Source organism: Pieris brassicae, chromosome 1 (assembly GCF_905147105.1).
Source record: "Pieris brassicae chromosome 1, ilPieBrab1.1, whole genome shotgun sequence".
Lineage (NCBI taxonomy): Eukaryota > Metazoa > Arthropoda > Insecta > Lepidoptera > Pieridae > Pieris > Pieris brassicae.
This window is the reverse complement of record NC_059665.1, coordinates 8,187,292-8,213,546: the sequence shown is the minus strand read 5'-3', so window position 1 is coordinate 8,213,546 and position 26,255 is coordinate 8,187,292. Positions and strand designations below refer to the sequence as shown.

Below are 26,255 nucleotides of genomic sequence, written 5' to 3'. Positions count from 1 at the left end.
AGAAATTTAAATTAAATGCTTGTTTGGGGCCCATAATTATTCTATACTTTAATTACCTTGACAAACCCGGAGAACTTATTTTTACAAAACACGTGAATAGATAATAGGTTTACATAATAATTAGAAAGATACTTATATTAAAAAATGAGTTTCTTGCGGAGTGTCTCACCAGTAGTCTTTCGGCATTGATTATTATTAATACGTCTAATAACAGCCATAATATAAATAACTTAAAAATGCCAAATTACTAAACGAAAATGTTTAATTTTGAATTAGGCATTTAAAGTTATCCAAAGGTGGGTCAGTTGATTTGAATGTAGCAGTTTATTTTAAAAGTTGGTTGCCCTGGATTTCGCTAGATACATATAGTACTATAGTAGATACTTCTTCTTGGTCTGTGGAATGTGAATTTTACTTTTTCTTTTTATAAAATAAATAAATTCAGTTCGAGACTGAATAATAATATCATTAAAATCCAAAGGTTTTAATTTTTTATATAGTTCTATTTGATAATTTTGTTATAGACTATAAAATTTAATTAACAAATGATAACCTTTCTCCTTTAATTATTTTCAAGATTCAACTTAACCTTTACTTTACTTTCTGACCAAGGACTTGCACTTGCAGAAATGCCCTATTGTATGAAATATAGGTAGTACTTATTGATTTATAACAAATTAGAATGCGTCTCACGACTCGTTTCTTGTCTTCAGCCATTCAGAAAAGACCATTTTATATAACAACCCCAATATTTTATGTTAATGCTGGTAAGTTAATGGTAATATATTAAAATCAGTATTTTATCTCGAGATGATAAAGTAAGATATTCACACTATTTCAGCACCTCATTTAGGACATTTATACACTGCAGTTGTGGCAGATGCAATACAACGGTTTGAAAAATTAACAAATCCTGAAACAAATGTGATCTTTAGTACTGGTAGGGTTTATTTTATAATATTTTTTTTTTCATTATTTCCTCTAATTAATAGTTCTTAATTAAACTTTCAAAAAAATTGAATTAATATATCCATAAAATAATTCTATATAATTTGTACCATATTTAAATGCTACAGGCACAGATGAACATGGTACTAAGATCCAGCAGGCTGCTGCTAAGGTGAACCTCTCTCTACCCGACTACTGTACAGCTGTATCGCAGGAATATAGAGATTTATTTAAAGATTTTCATGTTGAGTTTACTGATTTTGTACGAACTACAGAAGAGAGACATAAAAAAGCTGTTAGGCACTTTTGGGTAAGCTGGGGTTTTATAGTATAGTATATATATTTAATCAAATCAAAATTTATATAAAATTTACATCTATAATGAGGATCATATATTTTTCTCAAAAGTGTAATTAAAAAAATTATTATAATTGAGTATTTAAAAAAAAGTAATTAAATCTTTAGCATCAATAAAAATGTACTAATTATATACAAGCTTACGGTTATAGCGGTTAGATAATAAGCAGCAATTAGTAGAACTGTTTAAACTGGTTTTTCTCTCGTAACATTTTACAGAAAAAATTAGTTAAAAAAGACTATATTTACAAAGCCAAGTATTCAGGATGGTATAGTGTGAATGATGAGGCATTTGTGCCTGATGCTCAGATTAGAGTTGATGACACACCTGATGGTAAGGTAAGTAAAATCTATCTTACTAGGTACAACATACATTCAAATTTAGCATAAAAATATTATTATTTTTATATAATTATTTTACTGTACTTCATAAAATATGTGACTTGTTTTGGAGCAGTAAATATTGAAATTTATCTTCATATTTATGAAATCCAATACAATAATAATACATAGATTCTACTTATTGTAGCTTTATCCCTTTAATTTAACACCATAAGCAGTTTAACAAAAAAAGGTAAAGATTTTTTTAATGTTAGAGCACTGTAACAAGATTAAATAATATAAAAAGGCATCAAATAAAATGTTACAAAAGTGAATTCGTCACATTTTAAACAAAGTATATCTTAAGTAGGACCTGGAATCCGTATGAGTTAAAAATTATGTTTAGTTCCGTTGGTTTATAATAGATTGCGCTGGTTTAAATGATAAATTAGTACATCGCATTGATAGCAGATGGCGCCATATAGCAAAATCAGAAATACAAAACGCGGTACTATAACGATTCTTAACTGATATATATAGTTTCGAAGAGTTCTTAAATTCATACTTACCTGGCGTAGGGGTTACCGTGATCATGAAGGCGGTTCCCCCAGAGCGAGACTCCTCTATTGCACTGCGGTTGAGTTGACCTCTGCGATTATCCCTAATGTGGATAACTCGGACGCGTAATTTTTGGTAGTGGGGACTGCGTACGCGCCGTCCCCTTTTTAATCCTTTCGAATAACATTTCATTGAAAAAGAGAAGTTACATATTATCTATATAAGCTTGTCTAGGCTTTAGTAATTTTCAAATTTAATACAGTTCAGACTTCAGTAGAATAATCAATCTATTGTTCCTCTTTGACGACAATATTTTGTGTTAATTGTTAATTACAAAAATTAAAAAATATATACTTAACTAGACCTATGTAGATTCTGTCATCTCCGATATGGGCGAAGGAGTTAAAAAGTCATACCTACATCATAATTTGAATACACAAAATAATTTAGTATACATGTGCAAAATGTATTTATGTTTATTATACACCAATATTTTTTAGGTAAGAGTGTCAGTAGAATCAGGACACAAATTAGAATGGACAGAGGAAACTAACTATATGTTTAGACTGAGCGCATTCAAGCAGCATCTCAAAGAATGGCTTCAGACAGGTACATCCAAGCGCAACGCTTACGTTACAGTCTTTCTGCCAAACAATCTTAAACTTACAAAAAATGTTCAGTCTAATCAGCAGTAACAATATTTTTTCTTTACATATATAGCGAGAGATTTTCGAAAACAATTATTGATGAATTAAATGCGGTTTTTATTAAACATTGGGTAATAATCGTTAATAAAAACCTTTAACGCTGGTGATGTATTAAAGTTAACCTGAAAAGTATATTTACAGATGGCGTTGTGACACCTAGCAAATTTCAAAAGCAGTTGCAAGAAATGGTAGAAAACGATGTATACCTACCAGATATTTCCGTCAGTAGACCGGCATCCAGGGTGCATTGGGCTATACGAGTAAGTATTATTTTAACATCATTAAATTTTCTGTGAAAATGTCCTCTATCGAGTGCCACAAAAGAAATAAGCATTTTTTAAAATAAATATAACAGAACATCGAACTGAGTAACACCACGGTGCGGGTCTGGGAGAAACGAACTCCAATTGTTTAAAAGCATATTCCTCAAAGGTCGACATCACATCCACCAAAATGGGTGTCCATGTTGGCTCGTTTAGCTCATTTTATCTTTATTATTATTATTATCCCGTGTAGATATTGCACGTAGGCAATCTATGCATCTCCTAGATTAAACAAAATGATAATTTATATTTTAAATCGATTTGATTTATCGTTTATCGGAATTTCAATTCGCACCTGGTATGTGTTGTTTATTTGTTCTGTTTTCTACTATCTTATAGAACTGTATTGTATTCTTTTTGAAGTGAAACTTCTTTTTCGGCGTTGGAAAAAAATTTACCGTCACATTTTTCGGTTACTCGCCATATTTTTCTTGTCCCTACCACGGTTGATTCAGAGAGATTCGAAGCCATTAATAACAAAAATATATAATAACAATGATAGTAATAAATCTATTACAATTAATGAAATTCTGTAATAATCTCAGTAGTAATAAAGTAAAATGAAATAATTGTATTATTTGTATTCATGTCTATCATAATAAAAGCCTCTTGTTAAACTTTATCTAATTTAACTTTTAACCAATTTCTTTGGAGTTGTAAATAGTAGATCATTTTTCGTAAATAATGTCATAAAGAAGTTTCACTTCTTACGTGTTTACACTAGTACACGCACACATTTTCTTTTTAACGACCTTTAGCCGGTTTTCTCTTTCCAAAGTTCAATATACTGTACCAACGATACTGACTGATATTATCAGGTACCGGACGATGAAGAGCAAAGTATATACGTGTGGCTGGACGCTCTAATAAACTACCTTACGGTGTGCGGATACCCCGATGATGACCACATGAAGGACAAGGGCAGACCCTGGCCTGCAGATGTACAAGTTGTCGGAAAGGATATATTGAAGTAAATTGGCTTTAAGTATATGTTAAGCCGAATTTTATTTATTTAACAACTTGTGACGATTTGGTTGATATTTTTGTATTCACCGTATCCTTTCCTTATCCGTAAACTTTAAGATAATAAGATTGTCTTTTGTTAATATAGCTTTTACACATGAAGAAAACACTTTTTAAACGGATTGAAGCTATGCATTATTATTATAAACTTAGAATTATTTACATAATTTTAAATTTAATTTTTTTTTCAGTCACCGTGACCACGCACGCTGTAAAGCACGCGAAAATCGTTTTTTTAAGTTATATAAATAATTATAAGTTTATAATAATAATACATAGCTTCAATCCGTTTAAAAAGTGTTTTCTTAATAATAAAATCATACTTTGTATAGCTAATAAAAACTAAAATATCACAAGTAATTGGTGTGTGTGTGTGGACGTTTATATCCTTACATTTTCAGTTTTGAGCCGAATTTCTTACTATACGAAAAAATAAGTTAAAATATTGAAAAGTAGGTTTTGATGTTTATATTAGTCTAGCGTGTAACAGCAAGATTAAGAAATACATTATAGGCGGAGTTACCTTCCCAGATTCCACGGTATCTACTGGCCAGCATTCCTAATGGCCATCAAGTGGCATCCACCGCGTCAGTTGCTCTGCCATAGTCATTGGACGGTCGATGGCAGTAAGATGTCAAAAAGTCTCCACAACGTGGTAGACCCAAGGCATACGGCTGCGTCTCATGCCCTTAGATATTTAATGTTACGAGAGGCAACAATGGCGGATGACGCTAGTAAGTTGTTGTTGTGTTCTTAATTTTTAAAGTAAAATGAAATTAATAAGTATGTAGTAGATATTTTACCTAATTTTCCGTTTGGATATTTCATTATTATTATTGGACGCAATTCTGTTATAACGATATTATGTTGACGATATGATTTTTTTTTTTTTGATAAACTGATTCATTTATAATTACTGATATACGAAAAAAAATTACGAAAATTACAAAGTCTTCAAAACATTCTTGTGATATTTAGCTATGAAATCAGAGAATTTATTAAATTAAAAAAAACAAAGCAATAAATATTATGTCTGTGTTACTTATGTGTCAAATATTTGTATATCATTCGTTTATCTGTTTATCACTCACGGTAGGTGTATACCAGGCAGATAATATAAGATATTTTTATAGATTATAGCGAAACAAAACTAATCAACACAGCGAACTCCGAATTAGCAGATACACTAGGCAATTTAGTAAGTAGAAGCTGTGGACCAGCACTGAACCCGAGATGTGAGTTCCCCGCCCTACATCAACAGGAATTGGCAGAGTGTTGCCAGCTCCAAGTCACGTCACAGTTATTAGATGCCGTGGAAAGGTTGCCAGGTAAATGAATGTCTATAACCTTCAAGAAAGTAATTATAGTAAGTTCAATACACAATTGTATCTATGTAAGTTAAAAACTTTGTGTTTTAAAATCCTTTATCAAAATAGTTTTTTTTTTAATTTTACAGACACATGTCGCTCGCACTATTCAAACTACCAATTTTATAAAGCAGTGGATGCGGTCATACACGCCTTACATTTAGCCAATTTGTTCTTCGAAACTTTAAAACCCTGGGAACTCAAGAAGAAACCGGAAAGCCAAAAAGAGTTAGATGTTGTACTGCATTTAACACTCGAAACTTTACGTATTTGCTCAATAATTTTACAGCCAATAATACCAGATATAACAAATAAGCTTTTAGATAAATTGCACGTCGGGCAGAATTTTAGGAGTTGGCAACACTGTGAGAAACCGTCTTGGCGGTTGAAGGGCGCCATCTATGAAACGAAGAATATACAAGGCGGAAAGTTTGTTTTGTTCCAGCGTATTTATGTTGATAAAAGTAATGCGAAAAAGAAAAAGGCTAGTGCGTGATTATTTCATTAGTTATTTTGAGCTTGACACCGCCAAAAATTAATAACATTGTTTATGAAATAACGTTTTAAATTTGTTTGCAAGCCATATGTGAATGTTTAGGTACTGTTTCTAAAATAAATCTTATAATTAGCTGCACGCGTACACCTGTATTCATTGTAAGATTATGATAAGTAATACAATGGAGACTTTTCAGAGGAATTGTTCGGATTAATACCAGCAGCTGAGTTTCAACATCGGACGTAGAGGCAGAATACGAAATTCAACCCGTATCACCTCGACGTCCGGCGTTCCACGACTGAGCGTTTTTCAAGGCAATTTTTTTTACGTAAAACCCACTGAAGTATTTCCGAACCAATTAGGGTCCTTTAAGAAAAGAGCGTATCAATTCTTAAAAGGCCGGCAACGCACTCACGATCTCTCTGGCATTGAGAGTGTGGGCACTTAACATCAGATGAGCCTCCTTCCCGTTTGCCGCCTGTTCCGTAAAAAAAAAAAATTTGACTTAGATATTGGCAATCAAAAAGTGCCACTTCTCACCAGCTGTACGCCTTTGATTTGGGAACTGGTAGTAAATGCAAATTCAAATCTTCCTTTTTTAATATTAACGGTCATAAGTGTACATAGTTATCAATATGAATGAATAAATTTTAATTTATTCGGGATTATAAAAATGAGAAATGATCTTATTAATTTAATGAATTTTACATTTTTTCTTCATTCTAGAATAGTATCGCGGCTTTCTATGGCTAGACAGATTTTTTTTTAATATTCTGCTAACAATTTTATGTTACTCGGGGTTAACAATTTCTAATGTAGAAGTTTAAACTCGGTCCAGTAGTTATTCGAGTTTATTCGTTAGAAAAATGCAATATGCATAGTTTTATAATGTGCCTTATATGTTCTTAACATAAGTCGGGTTTAAAAAAAGCTATATTAAAAATTCTGTCAAAATAAAATAAGCGACAATCATTGAAAATATCTGCAGATAAGTCTCACGTTCATATTATTTTTATAACTTTCTCTTAATAATAATGTGAGACTCGGTTTCCCTGTTATATAGTTTAAAAATCGGGTTTGTAGGGTGTTTAAAAAATATACGATGGGGATGGAAATAACGTCAACAAACCCCGTGTTTTAGTCTATTAATAAATATCGTTATGACCTTTTTTATGTTCGACTGTATAAGTTTAGATTATAAATCCGTATACCATAATATATTGTAGCTAGTCAATAGTGAGAAATATTACAAATTAACATTATGTTCTGAAAACTGTTCTGTACTAGCTTTTTAATGTTACTGGTCGCTCGCATCTTTTAAATGAGATAGTTTAAAGTTGTAAATCCTACTAAACGAGTCTTTCCTATTAAAAAATGTTTATGTATAAAGTGTATTGAATTTTTTTTAATCTTACGCAATTATATATATATATAAATGGACTGTTCAGAATATATTACTAATCAATAATATTATTATGCATTAAATAATTGTTTCACTTCCCCATTGTTATGTAACGTATATCAACCACGACTAACCTAGTTGAGTATACTGAATTCATAAGTGACGCATAAGATTGTGATCTCCAAGTTGACACGATTTATACAGACCTTAGCAAAGCTTTCCATCGAGTTCCTCGCTAAATACTTTTGAATAAGTTATCTAGCTACGGCTTATCGACACCTTTTCTTTAATGGGTTGAACCTTAGTTAAGTAATCGCAAATGTTTCGTTGTCGTTAATGGCTTTAGCTCCGCTATACATAACATAACTTCCGGTGTACCATACACAGGACTCTCATCTAGGGCCAATACTGTTTAATATATTTGTAAATGATATAATAACTCGTTTTAAGCATTCTAATGAGTATATGTATGCAGATGATCTCAAATTTTGCCGAGTTATCAGTAATTTCAAGGATTGCTTGTTGCTCCAATCGGATCTGAATGATATAACTTGGTTTATCACCAATGGTATGGAGCTGAATGTCCAAAAATACCGTTTCGTTCATTTTTCTAAAATATTATAATTATCATATAGGTAACATAATAGTTCATGAGGAAAGAGTAATTCGTGACTTAGGGGTAGTTTTTGACAATAAACTAACGTTCTCAGAACACCAGATCATTATAATAAAGAAATCTTCTAGAATGCTTGGTTTTGTCCTGAGAATTACAAAAGGATTCCGAAGCATCAATACGAAAATTCTATTATACAATAGTCTCGTCCAGAGCATTCTATGAATGCAATGCAATGAAGAATATGCCGAATGATTTTAACATTATTGCATTTTTTAGTTTTAGAATATTTAAGATTTAAAAGAGAATCAAAATTTTATCGACAATGCTCGTAAATAAAACAAACACATAATCGGAGTCAATTTATTTATGAATACGCTTATTAAATTATAATATTTGCATCAAAATACTGCAATAACTAACAGTACCGAAGCTAATCTAAACTACTCGATCATCACACCCATTTATCATTCAAATACCAATAACAATACTTTTGTGCATTTGAATTGTTTGTGCGTCCTTACAAAAAATAATATCTCAAAAACTTTTGCCACAACGTATTCTTGAGTATGACACAGGCATCGAGAGGTGGTACGGAACATTATGTTTCAAATTGATGATTTGATTTAATATCATTATTAAAAATCTAGGATCCTATATTGGTTATGTGCTGAGTTATGGAAATTATTTTTAAATATAAAATTGATAATAATTTAATTTCAAGTTGCATTAAATCGTTCCGTAGCCACTCTGCGCAATATTGACAAATTCAATTCAATTTTGCATTTGTTTAATCTGAGATTTTTTTAACTGGGCTTGTTGAATCGAAAGGTATACATATAACTTGTAGCTGTTATTGTTATTCGAAATTAGGTTTCGAAGTAATCGAAAAATACATTCATTCCTTTTTATACATGCCAATAGTTGTTTAACAGTTTCTCAATAGATTTGTCTACAAAATTTTAGAGGACTCATAGAAAATCGTGTCTTAAGTTTTCTTGAATCGACTTTTGTTTACCTTTAGAAAACAACAAGACAGTTTTGGAAATAGATATTCAAGATAAGTTGAAATATAATATAATATTTAGAAACTCCGAAAACTGCTAACTTTTAATCCACCAAAAGTTTAATAAGGCCGTTATTGAGTATAAAGATGTATGAAAGTACCCACAATACACCGGTTTGGTATCGGCAGGCAAATAATATGGATGGGTTTCACGACTTTTTTCAATTAATTTGTCTGGAGTGCGCACCAAAAAAACACGATAGTTTTATAATACTTGGATTTATGTGCGCGCTTAAACACTACCCGATGGAAAGATTGGCAGATAAAAATGTTTGCAGTTTTCGGAAGCTCTTAGACTTTACAAATTTGTGCAATGCCTATTTTTAGTAAATCTGCCATCGAGTAGGCGACACAGGTGTTCACAACACGATACACTTACACGAATAACATCTAAATCTATGGTGGATTGAGCTGTGGAATGGACAAGCAGTCAGAACGGAAGAAAACCCTCAGCCTTGTTTATGCGATTTTGGGGGAAGTTACGAGTTTTGAGGTTACTTTTAGAATTAACAACAATAACTTTAAAACACTTGCACAAATCTCAGGAATATTCTTAGAATCTGTAGTAAGGACGATATTGATGATTTCCGAGATATACCTGCTTTATGTTTTTTAATATTTTTCTTTATTGTATATGTATTCACAATACTCGTACCGTTTCCCATCAATATACAGTTCTTTTGCGCTAAATATCTTTGGTAACGCCTTTTGAATGGGTCAAAATAATTTACGCATTTTCATCAGCACAATTCAATTAAACGAAGAACTGAACTGGTTGAGTGAGGCGTTACCAAAAATTATAAAATCAAAACTCGCATGTTATTCTAGTTGCATTGCTATATAATGAAGTTCGCTGTACATGGGAGTGCTACACACCAACATTACAATACCTAACAATAGAACGATTTATGTGTGTAGCACACCTTATGTTTGGCCAAACGAGACTAAGATTAAGTCTAAAAAACTGTAACGCCTCTAACGTATAGTTGGTTAACACGTGTCAAGTACAAGTCCCCTATGCTTCTTCAGAAATATTTCCTATACAGTCACAAGCGTTACCTCTCAATATTTCTATACAAAATTTTAACAGCGAACGCCAAAGACAATAGGCATTTAAAAATGGTAAAATACAATAAAAGTAGACGTCAAAATGCATTAATACTTACACTAATACAATATGGAAGAAAACCGGCAATGTACACATGGCTATAAGACACGTTAAAATAAATTTAAATTTACAATTTGACAAAGTTCCAAATAATGGTTCCGCGATTATCTTTTCAATCCATTATGGACTCTTTAGAAAATAATACACCAAACGATTGTAAACAATGGTCGAATGACATTAAAAAACAACTTTTAAATTAGCTGCTCGTAATTTCAACGGTAAATATATTAATTAATCTACGACATCGCGAAACACACGAATTAAAATTGAATTATCAAATCGACGAATATACACACCAAATACAAAAAATTTCGAGTTGCCGAATCAACAATATCGATTCTAAATTATTGCTCGATTTATACTATAAAAAATTTGATACATTCCTTTAAAAATATATAATTGCATTGTACTAGATTATGTTACTATAGCCGTAGACCAGAGACTTTGACTTGCATTTGTTATCTATGCCCCTAATATAATCTGTCTCCGACCAAAGACTACAAGTCTTCTAGATTCAAAAAGCCGTGTCTAACTTCCCCTTCTCTGCTATCTTTTGCGTGGCATAATTCTAAGCCCTTGAATATTTATGCAATAATCGTCTTTATTTAGGAACTTTTATTTTGCATATTTCGGGATATTTAAAAATAATCAGCTTTCGAGTTTTATTCATATAGATATGTTAACAAAGTCGATTTTCGCATAAAAGCCAGACCAATTACAATTTCACTCGCTCACTCTAGTCACCTTCAAATTACGCCCAAATATTAAAAATAATAAATAATATCATTACAAATCACGCACTAAAGTGCTGGTAAATTAGATTAAGCGTCCCTAATCTAAAACCTGCGAATCAAACTTCATAATAAATTCGATCGAAAATAAAATATATTAAAAGAATCGCTTAAAACTAAATTGTTCATGATTGTTCTGTTTGTGGAAGGAAACTTCAAAACATTTTGACAGGTACTGAAGAAAAATGCAAATAAAAACGTACGTATACGAGGCAAAAATTTCAAAAGGCTGAAAATATATTTTGATTATTGGACAGTTGCTATAATATAATCCGTTTCCCGAGAAGAAAGATTTATTACAAAAATGGTGTTTACGGTTAACAAACGATACGGTGCATACAAAATGTTTTCAATAATTTTCTTCTCGTGAACGGAGTATACCTTTGTCATTTTCTTAAACCTTTTGACTTAAACTTAAACATTTTAAGTGGGGTAGGAACATTTGTCTATTTTTATTAAAAGCAGCGAGGACAAAATAAGGTTTGTCGCTCTCCTTTTTAAATTTGTCTATAAATTTTCGATTCGAATAACTAAAATATGTGCGTTTAAATATTGTACCATCGTTACCTACCCGCAAAATTGAACTTGCAACATTAGTCTGTCCGAGGCCAATTTTACAAGTCAATTATAAAACTACCCACAATACATTCAGCTAACCACATAATCGGCTACTCGCAAAACTACCCACATTAATAGAATGTTTGAGACGTTTTCTCGATCTACCCGCAGAAAGAAATCGTATCTACCCACAAAATCGGTCAGCTTTGGGGAGGTGGAGACGAAGGTTGCAGCAAATGTTCGGGGATGGGCACAGGCCTCAAGCGTTGAGGGACTTTCTTCTGAGGGCATAACACCTGAAACAGTGATTTCGATATATTTGTCTGTCGATGAATCTGAATGAGGGAAAAGTTAGTTTGTGCTTAGACTTCTCTAGGTTATTGTAGAGATACAGTGGATTTCATTTATTACGATCTTGGTTGTAGCAACTATTTAGCAATAACGTCGTTAAATCTAAGTACCTTAAATTAAAAGCATACTTTAGTACAAAATTTAGCTGGCTTGGACTTTGGATGTAACGCCGATTTCGGGTGTAGCGACTTTTTTTAATGAATAATTTGTAACAAATTCCTAGAAACCCCATGCAGATATTGCGACCGGAGTTAGTCGCCAAAGACACAAAGATTTATCTGTTTCACAATCATTTCTTTTCTTTTGTTTACATTCACACAGATGGTCAGATTGTTTATAGATATCAGCTAAGAAATAGGTAAGCGTTTACATTTTGGAGTTAAATTTATGGATCAGTTTCATAGTGATATTCTGATTTATTTTTTATGTACCAGCAAATAACTATGTGTGCAATTGTTCTCTATAATAAATTAATATAAACAATATACATGTACATGTCTTTATCTCAACTATTGCCTGTAACAACTTCGTTAATCCTCTGTAATACTATTTATATAGGATTGTTCCTATGTCAAATTTGTTTTGCTATGGAAACTTATTTAAATACATACCACCAAGTAATTAACATACATTCTAAATAAATTATTATTATGACATTTGCATGCCCATTTATATATAGCGGATTTGTATAATTAATCGATTGTACCATTGTACCATCATCTTAGCAAATATTTCTAACGTTATAAATTTATTAGTTATGTCATCGACGAAATACTTTTGTTATTGCTGAAAAAGCTACTTATTTTGACATTAACGCATTGTGTCAAATGCCTGTCTCATATAATTTCATTTTTTATATTAAATATATGGTATGATACCTTTCTAGCGAACACAAAGCATCCTTTGTCGTCTTGCACAGTCTCGAGCGTAGCTTCTAGTTGTAGGTCAGTGCTGCGACATTCTGTTCCGGTATCATCTAAAAAAACATATTTTCTTATATAAACATGTTAAAAGTAAGTGTATCGATATATTTTAAGATTTATGTTTACTTTATTAAAATTTCTATTAGGAATAATAAAAAAAATTGCTGTTACCGCGATCAGATTCAACAAAATCTGTTTTTCTGACGTAAAGCGTTAAGCAAAAGCAAACAAAAACTAATAATATGTATTCATGTTACAAAAGTCATAAATATTGTATGATTCCGCACATTCGGTAACTTCACCAGTATTTGCGTCGTAAAGCCAGCGCATTTACTTTAAGTAGGAAAGAAACTCCTTCCCATCTAATGACACATGTAGAAATATATTTTATATAAGTTAAAATATGCATACAGTCTTTATTTCTGCTTACTAAAGTAAGTAAAAACATTAAAAAATAATCTTCAGTAGTCGGCGCAGGCTTCCTCGTCAGTTATAAAATAGTTAACATTTAAAACCACCACAGATTATAATAATAAAACGCCAATAATTTAACTTTCACCTTCTCTATGGTCTACCTTGTTTTTTTTTCGCTTACATTGCCCATCTGTCTCTGAACGTTTTATCGAGTACAAAGTCATTGTGCATAAGTAACATTCGCTTGTACTGTAAAGGAAACATCGTAGGAAAACCGGAATGCCCTAGACTCAACATATCTAAAATAGAATATAACAAAATACATACCTGAAGAAAACACATTTAACTCCGTAAAACAGCCAGTCTCTAACATTTCGCTCTGCCAAGGAATGGAGACGGAGCCGGTGTTAAATTTCCCGTAGAAAGTATCGTCACCCGCGTCTAAGTTCACGCCCTTTACTGTCGAAAACTGTTCTATGTCAAGAACGTCCTTTGCGTATACGGCGTGGGGCTGGAATGGTTGAAATGTATTTATATATCTATATCCTATATGTCTCAGGATATTAATAATAATTAAACATATGATTTCTATATAATATAAGTAAAACAAACATGAATTGTATATTGTTACCGACGGAAATAGACACGGGAAAGAGTAACCTTTAAATATTATTTCTATTCGTATATAGAACACATAAATGTCAGTTTTGATTTTTGAAACAACACGATTTTGTCAAACGTCAGAAGATTTTGACAGGTGTCACTCACCCTCAAATTGAAAGTCAAGAGCGTGTATTCTAAGTGTTAATGGACTTACATCAGGCACAAAAGGCGCATCGACCATTCCAGCCTCGAGTCTCGCCCAGTTGAGTCTGACAAAGAAGCGATGAGCTTTGACCTGACCAGCCCCTCGCTTGCCAGAGTTACTGCCAAGTCTGCTCGCCGGAGTCTTTGCCAATAATGCACTGCACAATGAGCGTGCGCAATCACTGAATTTACTCGAATACTTCTCTGGCTCATGCTGTAATATAATTAAAAGATAAAACAAGCTCGAAAGAACAACAAAAACACTAGATAAAAAGGAAATTGTAATTATATATAACTATGTATATATTAATTTTTTGTACGATTTTTGAAAGGGCATCCATTAATATACGTTTTAAATAATAATATAAGTGTAAGTGTATGTATTATTAGGACCATGTTAAAAAGTATAAAATATCTTATAACTTTACAGGAATAATGCATTACGGCCCATATATTAAAAAAATATCCTTATTTTTATACATGGTCTAATACTAATAAGAGGACCTACAAAGGACTTACGTGCTTGTAAAATGTGCTTTTGTGTGACATACCTTAACTCTCCGATCCACTTCTTCCCTCTTGACTTTCTCTTTCCTAGCGCGGAATGGCGCTCTACCCTCAATCATTTCATACACCAGGCATCCGAACGAAAACCAGTCCGGACTGTATGTATATCGCTCGTTGTCTATCACCTGAGGAAATTACATGTAAATACACATAATATAGCAATTTCTAAATGTCATTGCCTTTTTCTTCATCTCGAAAAATATGAAATAAAATATTAATTAAATTATTTTTTTTACATGTTTTATGAAATACACAAACATTCTTAAGAATTTGGCCATTGGCGCGCATCTGCCACAGTTGCTCGTTTGACTCGTTCTGGTGTATACGAATTGACGTCGAACAACCGCCCGAGTCGGAGTTGAGAATAGAATATAAAACAAGTTGTGGCACATGCGCACGCGCATATAGATACAGTTTATGTAAAATCAGTGAAGTGAAATATTGTCAAGTAATTAATATGTGAGTGTTTAATTTCCTATCATTGATCTAGTCTTTATTACTTGTATAAGAATTTACAAATACAGAACAGGTTTTAGGCAATATCAGATGCAATTGTAATAACAATTTTTAAATTAATTAAAATTTATCTTTTAGAAAATTCAGTGAGTAAGATTGTATTACAATGAACGGACGTCAAATCTTACCTCAGGTGCCATATACCCCACAGTACCAACCCGGCCCCTGACACTGCCCCCTTCGGGGACATCCACGGCCAGACCCAAATCCGAGATACGCACGTGACCTGCGTCATCTAACAATATGTTCTCCGGCTTGCAATCTCTGAAATATATTTAAAAAGTAAGATAAAAATATACGGTAAAATAGTTTCGTAGTACGCGGTTACGAAAAGGAGGTTGGTCTCACTAAGGTACGTATTCTTTAATCTAGTCACAATCTCGTCCTGGGCGCTGATATTTAACATTTAAATAAATAATACATGCTCTTTTAACTGCATCAAAAAAATATTATCATAATCTTTGAACTTTTATACATACATAGCAAATTCAGAATTTATACATAAAAACAACGCCTTTATTAGATTCATAAGTATATTTAATGTAAATCCAATTCCTCACCGATATACAATAGCCATCTTGTGCAGGTGTTCCAGACCACAGGCGACTTGAGCTGCATAGAAACGCGCTCGTTCCAAACCCAGGCCGGTCTCTGCGCCCGCGCACATATTGTAGATGTGGAATTTTAGATCACCGCCTGTAATTATTTAATAAACTGCAATAAACAATAGCTGTTACAAAAATTCTTGACCAAGGCCTGTACGGCTTAACCATATATACCTTACCGTTCATAATAGTCAGCACCAGACAAAGGGCGTCCTTAGTCTCATAAGCATACGCAAGGTTGACGACGAAGCGTGAATTAATACGCTGGAGTATCTGCTTCTCTATCAGCACCATCGCCTCCCCCTTTCTCTTCTTTATGCGTTTCTTCTCTAGCTTCTTGCATGCGTACATTTTACCCGTAGCTCGAACCTGATTTAATAAAATTATTGATCTAAAACTGACACTTTAAAATTTGTCTCTGTCATACATAATACTTTTGAAACACCGCATTATTTCTTAATGATTCTGGGTTCCAACTCTACTAATATAACTCTCTTCTTAAACCTTCTTACTTTTTATTTTTCATGTACATAACCTTTTTTAGTTAAGTTATTTTTTGTTCCTATTTAAGTGTTGTCTTAATAACTATATGTATTTTTGCACTTCTCCCCTAACTTATCTAATTTAAGCCATTTTTTTATTAATTATGTTCAATTTTTATATTGTAATGCAACGAAGTGTAAATAAATATAATATAATAATTCATTGACTTAACAGAAGAAAAAGTCAATATATTGATCATCATAAGTAGAAAGTTAAATACATTAAACACACGCCATTTCTCGATCGTCAATCACGTTTTATGTTTCGATTTAAAACACATTACAGTTATATAAAGTATAAGTAGTAAGCAAAACACTCACCTGACAAGCGCAAACCTCCCCAAAACCACCTTTGCCCAAAACTCGGTACATGCGGAAAGTATTTTGAGTAATAGGCTGTGCTTCCAGCCATTTCCATTGTAAATACCGATGAAAGTACATAGACCTCTCAAACTCCGCGAATGGAGTGCCAGCGAGAAAGTTTTTCACGCATCGTATGCACTCGCCGAAAATATCCCGAGCACCACCTGGAATTAATTAATTAATTTGTACTTAGTATAAAATAATTTAATGTAAAAAATCATTTTCCTTCTTACTAGGTCGAGTGGAATGTTAAATTTCGAAAGTAATGTTTGTAAGGGTGTCCACAATTTAAAAAAACTGTCTTTGATTCTATAATACCTTTTTAAAGTGGTATTTGAATTTCGTTTAGTAAACGTCTTAAATATAGTATATGCATTAATTTTTTTTGTGTTTAAATGTCTATTTCTGTAAAAAATATACTAGTCATAGGTACGTTATATTTATCACAGTTACGATACTTAGTCAGGGGTCCCAGAAACAGTTTACTGTCTTATATTCTGTCGGCGAATAGAAACATTAAACGGAAATTAGATTTTAGGTAAGATTGGAACTGATTTGGAGAATATTGGCAAGTTTTAGAGGGTTAATGCCACACGTACGTCAGCTCTAACTTTAGATGCTATTTGTATGAACATAAACACTGTAGTTAATACAGTTATAAAAATTCAATTTGCTTTGTATTGTTCTTCGTAACTAAATACAGAGATATAAACATATATCATTCACTCAGTCTACTACACTACACTAGTCTGTGATGTCGTTGAACAAGGAAGATCAGGATTGTACGCATCTTTGTAAGGTTCCAAGTAAAATTAACTTAAAAACGTATTTAAATTTCACTCTTTGAGGCATAGTCACATGAACAGAATAATGCATGGGTGATTTTAGTGAGTTCACCGTCATGAGTAAGTCATATAAAAAGGTACCTTCTAGAAGAAGTGCACTGGCGTCGTCGATTACATTGGCAGGAACGACGTCAGTAACAGCGTCTTTGTCTTCTGTTTTAAGGTATCTGCCAAACACCTCCGCCGTGAGCGCCACCCTCGTTTCATCCACCTCCACTTCCGACCTCTCCGCCTGGAGGTTAATATTACGCTTTTATTGGTTAGATATAAATGCTATTTATTTACGTCAACACCTTCACCAGCTGAACCAGAAACGCTAAATGGCCTTCGCGTGTTTTACAAAATAAAAATCTACAGGAAAACAATAATCTTAATAATAAATAACCGTGTCCTATCCAGTCAAGTAGATTTAAAAGTAAATTCAATTACTGAAGTAGTTAATCCGTCACAGTTGGGTATTTGGTTTTAAATCTAGAAGAAAACATAATTAGAAAGGTATCTCTTGGAGAACGTTAGAAATGGCATAGATTAAGAAAAATATGTTTGAGTCGGCATTTATTTTACTTGAGACGGCTGAGATAAATTACGAAGTTACTTTAAACAGGTCGGTTAATTTGCCCATTTCATCTGTGTTAAAAAGGTGGAATATTCACAGAAGAAAGACAGATCGATAGCTCACAGAATATATATAATAAATCAGCTTTGTGTAACTTCTGATGCCCAACTTCGCAAACTTCATCACAAACACTATAGTTTGTGATATGTCGCTTTTGTGAGTGGTTGAACTTGGCTAAACAGTTTCCTCACGTACTCTGGCCATTACTTGGAATTGTATTATTAACTTCAGACGTATAGATATGATTAACTCGAGAACACGAGATGAATTTAGAATGGCTATTTAGGAAATATTGTACAGTTATAACTTTGCGTGATCACGACCTCGTTTACGTAGCCTAAATAAGTCTGTTATTTTACATATATATTGCATCAGAAATGCGATTGACAATAGTTGTATATACAAATTACTTAAGTACTAATAATTTTAAAAGAATAAATCGCGAAATTACGCGAAATAAACAAAAATATTTTACAAATTACATAATTTTCTAACACTAAAATTTATAGCAACATTAGACGCGTCTTGAATGAGTTTAAACGAAAACTTTTTTTACCTACTATTTTTCCTTGAGGTAGGAAAAATATTTAATGTTTAATTAATTCAAACTATAGAAGTACTGAGCGAGTAATATAGTTTCCGTGACACGTGTACCTTTTTATATTGTACCAACTGTGGGTTTTAATATAATAATTCGAGCTATAAAATATTTTCTTTGTCTTGATTCGCTCAATGGTTATTATTATTTCCTGTTGGTATTACCCAAGTTCTCACATTTTAGACATTTCAGAATTGTTCCGTAATAAATTTTTCCTTATACTATACGATAGATCGTTATTTCTAACAAAATAAGGATTAATTTGAAGATTCAGAGAAGACGAAACTTTTGGACCCGTCTTCGAAGCTCCACCCTAATACAAATTCGCACCAGTTTCCCTGGACTACAATTCACTAGTGACGTAGGGTTTTCTTGTCATATTCATTAAGAGAATTGTTAAATCGTCTCTTATCAGTCCAACGGCCTCAGGGTAAGATTCATAAACGACGTTCGTCAAACATGTATTCGATTTTGACATACGGGAGCCGTTCATAATTATTACGGAGAACAGATAAGAAATTACTATTCTCTTGATGTACATGACAACTGTACGTCACTGAGAAATGTAGTCCGGGGAAACTGGTGCGAATTTGTATTAGGGTGAAGCTTCGAAGACAAGTCCAAAAGTTTCGTTTAAGGAAAAATTTATTATTTAAATCTATTTATTTATATTAGGTGGTTATCTATCACCATTATCCCCTAGATTATACTATTATCAAGATTTAGCTTTTGCTAGAATAAATATTGGAACGTTCATCTCAGATCAGGGTTAAGGTTCGATCCATTAGCTGATCATTAGTTCTATCCACACTTAATCGACACGACAGTGTCGGATTAACAAATAAAAATCGAGCAATTCTTTTCCACGATCGTTGCCTACTCATTTACGTAATAATTATATAATACGTAATAAATAATATACGCAAAGAATTTACTTAAATTATTTCAAACGCTTTAATATTAACGGATAATAATTATAGTAAAATTTAATAAAGCTTGACATCGTCCTATTGTAGTGTTATATGACTTCGAACAATCTAGTTGCAAGACCGGTGTTATTTTACACAAGACATGTATTGTTTAGGTAAATCATAAATTCATCCCTGGCTCATACAACTCTGGGGAGGCGAAATTCATTTTATCTGCGGTAATTACGCGTTCCCCGTTTCATTTGCAAGGTAATAATTTCTTTTTGGAGACTTACGTCTAAAATGTCGCTTCTCCAAAATAATTACGTACTGATCGTATAAGTAAAGGGAATATTTATAATACATATATTAAATTTACATTATACTATTTATTCATGTAACTAAACATAACAATCAAATATATAGTATTTACAATTTTCTTCACATACATAGTAATAATAAAAATAATTAAATATTAATAAAAATAAATTTAATCGGAAGTCTCCTATAACTAGTCTGGCCATAAATACTGTAGCATAAAAACTTTTCTTTTTTTTAATCAATTTAATTATTAAATATAATAAATTTGGAACACTTCAATTACTTTAAAAACTTCTTTACATTTTGCGCCATTTAATATATTTTTTCATGCTCATTATCAACATACAATATGGAATGGGGTGTTAAAGAACATAGGATTGCAGTGATCGCCTTGCACAAAGTGGGCCGTCGGTCATATTCTAGACACTTCAAAAGCTTGGTATCAGCCGTCGTTCGCATATCGTACTATCAACAAAATACGATAACACTTCGTGTCGACGACCCGAAAAGATCAAGGTGGCTGCGTGCTTTTAGAAGACTGTTAATGCTGTTAAAGCTCGAATTCGCGGAATTGGGTCATTAGGAAGCAAAAAATGTTATCGCGAGAAATGAAGATTCCCGCTAAGACTTTGTCGCGTATTATAAAACAAGTCCTGAAGCTCGGTACTTATCGTCGGTATACATCATGCCCTAAATCAATATTTACAATTAAAGAGAGTCTATTTATCAATACGCCTTCTGTCGCGATACGCATGAAAAGCACATAAATATCCTCTTTAGAGATGAAAAAATTTTCATGATTGAAGAACACTACAATAAGCTCACAGTTCTGAAGAAGCTGCTCAAGTGGTCGGAAAGGTACAACGTGGTTTGATGGGGCGTGTCTTACCAAGAAGTCACAAAACTACATTTCTGTGAAAACTTTAGCCAAATTGTATCAAGATACAGTCTTGGATCATGTTGTGAAACCTCTACATTTAAAACAAAAACTTTTTAAAAATTAACCGTGGACTCTCCAGCAGAATTCTGCACCTGGTCACAAGGGACGAACTACATATGCCTGGTTTGAAATCAATGTTCCAGACTTTATAAGAGCTAAAAACTGGCCCACATTTAGACCAGACCTCAACCCTTTAGACTTCAAATTACTTCAGTTTTAGAGGACATGGCCTGCTCTGAACGACACGGCGACATTGAGTCTTAAAAAAATCTTTTGAGCCAGCAGTGGCGAAATATCCCTTGAAAGCAGTGCGTAAATCCATAGATTCGTGGCCAAACATATTAAAGGCCTGTATAAAATCCAAACATGGCCGAGTCTTTAATAAATATGTATAAATTTTAATAACATTACATTACTTCATTCAAAAAAATGCATTTCCATTTGTAACAGAAGTTATGGCTGGACTAGGTATAGAAATTATTGTGTCCTGTGTTATCGAACATAAACAATATGATAATCATTCCGCACTCGTACGATATTGGCGCATTCAACCAAAATTCAGCTTAATTAAATAGTAATAAAGTATAGATTTGTATACTAACTGCATCTAGGAAACTGTTGTACTTGTGGTAGTGAGGGCGGTTCCGTTCGCAGAACTGTCGGAACAGCAGCTTGCCGATCGGCTGCTGGTCGACAATGTATTCGTAGTTTACATCTGAAAGTAAGAAAATAGTGATTAAAATCGATCAATCCTATCAGTTATCGCCCAAATCCACGTCACAATGTTTAGTTTCCGCTCCAAATTACGTCTTGTTGCAACTATTTACATATATTTTTTATTCTGTATTATAATTTTTAATATAGAACAGGAGCAAACGGGCAGAAGGCTCGAGAAGGCTCGTTCGCTAGTGCGTTACCGGCTTTTAAAAATTGGTACGCCCTTTTCTCGTAACGCTCGATTTTCTTAATATACACGGTTTTAGAATTACGTAGATATAACATTGATGCAATGTCATGATAATATAAATTTCACCTAGTTCAATGAATTTTTGGTGTCTTTGCAAATAACATATATATTTTGGTAGATATGAATGAAAAAAGATAAATAAATTGAAGCAAAGGGCTCTTTCTTCGACCAAAATAAAAAAAAGTTCATTGTACATAGCGCTTATTTATCTATTAAATATACATATCCATGTTGTCCTTGTGCTTATGATCGTCAATAATAAAAAAATACTCCCAGTTCTCATACCGTAATTGCGAAGGCGACCAAAATGGCGGTTTCACCCACTGGTAATACCTTACAAGCACTTAATAATTGGTCTAATCAAGAATAATCGAATCACACTTGAACATAATACGAGATATTGAAGTCCCATACAGTTATTGAAAGTTTTGGCTATTAACATTCAATAGCGGATTTATGTATAAAATATCTTAATGGCGATTCTCGAAAGGACGTTGAATGGGGCTGTTAATCCCAATACTTTCATAGCGATCCTGCTTTCAATACACTTTTCCTACCACGTGATGTCAAGTTTACATCGAAATTAGGATAGTCATTGCAATCATCGTTTATTATTATAAGAAATTAAGAGTGCCAATTCTAGCCAGTCATTTGTTTAATATATGGCAATAACTTAGCAAACTTTATTATGCTATTTATACATAGCCAATAGAGTATATAGAATAAAAGATGTGATGTAGTCAAGTGTTATTATTTTATGGACAATTAAACTACTACTTAGTAATTTCGATATTTTTTGGCGTCAATTAGAGGCATATAACTTTTAATTGTTAGATTATGATTCATTATATTATAAGAACAGTGTTGGCATAGCGGCCTAAGCTGGCGACCCTCATCCCTGACGTAGTGCGTTCGAATCACGACTATACACCAACGGAATTTTCGTTCTATGTTTGCAAATGTCACTGTACAGGTTACAGACGTCGTGAAGAAATCGACATGTCTCAAACCCAAAAATCTAGTCACTACATATTTTTATATTATCAAATTTAAGTATGGACATACTTATACTATATTTGTGTTATACAAAATATTATTTCACTTGTGAATGCATCGGTATATACAATTTCAAAATAAACTCTTTTACTATACAAATACGGTACAAATTCCTGTAAATGGGAAATACATTTCATTGATACATAAACAAGTCATTAGTTAATTATCGAACTACATTCGATTCAGTGCCATAAAGCTAAAATAACTGTCAGATTTCGTGAGTTCATGTTCAATATGAGGAAAATCGGCCTAACTATGTTGCTTGGTATTTATTTAGGGTTTCCTTTAATTGCAAAACGCTAATCCAATTGAAAATCGAATAATTAATGAAGAGAAGTTTCATTTATAATAAAATATGGATGCATCTGGACGCAAATGTTTGATCTAGTGCGTTGAACGAGGCACGGAAAACAGATGAAAACTTTCACCAAACTTGATATATTTTACCTTAATTTAATTTTAAAAAACCATTTTGCAGATGCTCCTAGGTCTGGCCCTCAGATTTCTGTATCTGTTCCGTGATCTAATAAGCAAGTACGCTTCTGTCACACACACCGTCGACTTTTTGGGTCTAAGGCATGACATTCCTCACAATGCTTTCCATTACAGCGAATGTTAAATGCGCGTATAGACATTCAGCTGTACGTAGCAGCCACTATGTCAGCACTGCTCCTTTAAAGATGTAGACACAATGTTCTATGACGTCCCATCGCATACAGCAGTTAGCCTGCATTCGAAATGGAGGCTAACTAGCCTACATTCGGCAGAAATGGAAAAATAGTAATAAAATATATATATAAAATTAAAGATCGACTACTTGAGTAAAAGGGACTCTTAAAGAATTGCTTCAAAATTAAATTATAACTTTCGGCGCGGCGGGATTTCAGTCACAGTTAAATACGCCAAATCTTTATTTTAATAGTTTTAGTTATGACGTCACTCAGATAGTTGCGGATAAGGGCTCAATACGGACTTCACATTAGTCATACTGTCCAAAAGATAACTAAATTGTTTTAAACGATACGCTTATCGCGTCCTAATACTCAGCTTCACCGTGACCTAATTTTGTGTTGGGACGATATATACCAGCACTGGTACTATGTAACTTATATACTTATACTAACTTATACTATAGTAAACTTTCAATAGCGATTTCGATGTATTTATATAAATATTTATTGTTACAGAGTACCTGCGCCAGTACTCGTTGTTTAAGCAACATGAATTTTGAGGATCTCCTTGCGTCGGAACTTATTTTGTATGATCAACTCAAAATCATTTATTCACGTAGGTAAATCAATAAACAATGGTACTAAACTTACATTTTCTACCAATTCTCAAAGGGCGTAGAGCGATTGACTCTCTGTCATTCTAAATCACCAAGATTTTTATACAAAATATTTGTAAGCAATGTTACTGTGATCTTTTAATTCTAATATTTTTAAATAAAAATACTAGCTATAGAGGTCACCCAACTAGAACCCTTTTGCCAATTCTTATATAACTTTTTGGAAGGCAAGATTCGCTTAGTATGCATTAACGTTGTTAAATATTATTGCCTTATTATTGAAAGGAGCCTTAGTGGATATTTTGATCAATAAATTTTCATTATTTATATTGATATTAACAAAATTAACGAATAAATTAATGACTTTTTGAGTCTAAGGCAAGCCGGTTTACTCACTATGTCTTCCTTCACCGTTCGAACGAATGTTAAATGCGCACATTGAACGTCCATTGGTGCACAGCCGGGGCCCGAACCTACGATCTCAGTGATGAAAGTCACACGCTGAAGCCTTTAGTCCAACACTGATCTTATTGCCATATATTTAAATAAACATATAGTTTAAATTCTCGTTAACGTAATTAATCCCCGTCCTATAACTACTCATAAACAATGAATTAAGTAATAAACAGTTACTGAAACAAATAAATATCTTAATAACAGTCGTCGCTTATACATTTCCAATTTATCAACAGTATTAATTAATTTCTAATTGCGGCCAATTGCTTGGGGAGTTCGAGTTTGTTTTATTGCATTGCAGTAATTCTCACAAAGCCGATACCAATGGGCGTGGGCAGACAAGTCTTCTATATAATTCACTTTTTAGCTAAATCTAAACGTTTTTGTGTGACAGGAAATTAATCCAAGGAACTCAAACCAGCCAACCACTATAGCGGTTTTATCAGGAATGTGCAACTTATTAGAAAATAATTCAATAAACACAATTTTATTACATTTATTGTTGCATTATTTTACAGTCGCTACAGCTGGTCCCCACGTTAGGACATCCCTGTGTTGTGACTAGATTCCGATATTTATAGTGTATGCACGTGTGTGCGTGAATAACAAAACGGCTCCCGTCTCAGTAGGCCACCTCAAATCACCACAATTATCACCTCAATCAAGACACATTTCAACAAATATCTACTACATTGAAATACAATAACTCGCTAATACATAATTAAATATTAATTGAACATTTTTATAACTCTACATCGCTATAATTGTTTTTGTAAACTTTATTAATTTCGAGTTGGCGAATGGTCACAAACGGTGGCTAAGCACGAAATGGTTTTTTTACGACCAATATAAACTTTTATTAATATTTCTCGAGCCATTTCGGCTAGAACTGTTTGTATTTATCGTCTCACAAACTTAAGATTGCACGATGTTTTATGATAAATTGTAAATAAAATGTTTAAAACTTCGCGCGATTTGATAGGATAAGCTTAATATGACATTTTCATAAGCTTCATCACAAAATGTTTAGTTAAGATTAGTTTGTTCCCTATTAATCCATTTCAGTTATTTTTATTACTATATAGGTTAAGAATATTGTAAATACTTTTACATATGTAAATTAGCTAGATTTGTATAATAAAAACGTAACTTAATTACGAGCTCAGTCTCTAAAATTTATTTAAAAATCTTTTTAATCTATTTTCTTCTTCCTCGCCTCGTAATAAATTAGCTACTACTTATATATATTAATTATGAGTCAATTAACCTTTAGCATAGCTTTTACATGTCTGTTTATACATATGTATTATTATTTATTCTTTTGATTTTATTTTATTTCTTTTAGTTAAAGTTGCATGTTATTTTTAGTTTTTATTGTTAATTAATTATGCACTTCTTGTACTTTACCCTCTGTAAGTGTTTCTTTTTTTATTCTCCCATATTAGGGTTGCCTGTAAGATATCGCTTGTTAGTG

General features: G+C 32.7%; 2 protein-coding genes and 1 non-coding gene across 6 annotated transcripts in view; 2 read left to right on the top strand and 1 right to left on the bottom strand.

Annotated features, from left to right (window-relative positions):
* The first annotated feature begins 224 nt into the window (after window positions 1-224).
* LOC123715038 (methionine--tRNA ligase, mitochondrial) lies at window positions 225-6,244 on the top strand. Of its 3 annotated transcripts, none has more exons than XM_045670031.1 (11): window positions 225-296; window positions 628-767; window positions 842-940; window positions 1,077-1,258; window positions 1,525-1,644; window positions 2,685-2,793; window positions 3,033-3,151; window positions 4,033-4,184; window positions 4,769-4,971; window positions 5,371-5,565; window positions 5,694-6,244. In XM_045670031.1, the coding sequence occupies exons 2-11, from the start codon at window positions 683-685 to the stop codon at window positions 6,098-6,100; spliced, it is 1,671 nt and encodes a 556-aa protein (XP_045525987.1). In that variant the 5' UTR covers window positions 225-296; window positions 628-682; the 3' UTR covers window positions 6,101-6,244. The 3 variants fall into 3 exon arrangements, with proteins under 3 accessions (XP_045525987.1, XP_045525902.1, XP_045525824.1); XM_045669946.1 differs by lacking the exon at window positions 225-296 and adding an exon at window positions 435-481; XM_045669868.1 differs by lacking the exon at window positions 225-296 and adding an exon at window positions 441-481 and having other exon boundaries at window positions 578-767.
* Window positions 2,188-2,349, top strand: LOC123716634. Its single transcript, XR_006754585.1, has one exon. It is a non-coding gene; the product is annotated as a U1 spliceosomal RNA (small nuclear RNA).
* A 2,228-nt stretch (window positions 6,245-8,472) lies between the features above and the next one.
* LOC123706817 (G protein-coupled receptor kinase 2) overlaps window positions 8,473-26,255 on the bottom strand; it is a 44,304-nt gene continuing 26,521 nt past the window's right edge. The window contains exons 3-13 of one of the 2 annotated variants that reach the window (XM_045656278.1): window positions 21,617-21,729; window positions 17,713-17,881; window positions 16,745-16,950; window positions 16,061-16,250; window positions 15,837-15,972; window positions 15,405-15,540; window positions 14,745-14,885; window positions 14,204-14,407; window positions 13,714-13,897; window positions 12,928-13,025; window positions 8,473-11,994 (exon numbers count right to left, since the gene is read on the bottom strand). In XM_045656278.1, the coding sequence (XP_045512234.1) occupies window positions 11,899-11,994; window positions 12,928-13,025; window positions 13,714-13,897; window positions 14,204-14,407; window positions 14,745-14,885; window positions 15,405-15,540; window positions 15,837-15,972; window positions 16,061-16,250; window positions 16,745-16,950; window positions 17,713-17,881; window positions 21,617-21,729 (1,673 nt within the window). In that variant the 3' untranslated portion in view covers window positions 8,473-11,898. The remainder of the gene's footprint in view (window positions 11,995-12,927; window positions 13,026-13,713; window positions 13,898-14,203; window positions 14,408-14,744; window positions 14,886-15,404; window positions 15,541-15,836; window positions 15,973-16,060; window positions 16,251-16,744; window positions 16,951-17,712; window positions 17,882-21,616; window positions 21,730-26,255) is intronic. The other variant, XM_045656287.1, reaches the window with a different exon arrangement.

Excerpts from the sequence above, each read along its gene's own strand:
- LOC123715038 (XM_045670031.1), top strand. The coding sequence starts at position 683 with ATGCGTCTCACGACTCGTTTCTTGTCTTCAGCCATTCAGAAAAGACCA. Across the intron at positions 941-1,076 it reads AAATGTGATCTTTAGTACTG|GCACAGATGAACATGGTACT; the intron begins GTAGGGTTTATT and ends TAAATGCTACAG. Across the intron at positions 4,972-5,370 it reads AACAATGGCGGATGACGCTA|ATTATAGCGAAACAAAACTA; the intron begins GTAAGTTGTTGT and ends ATATTTTTATAG.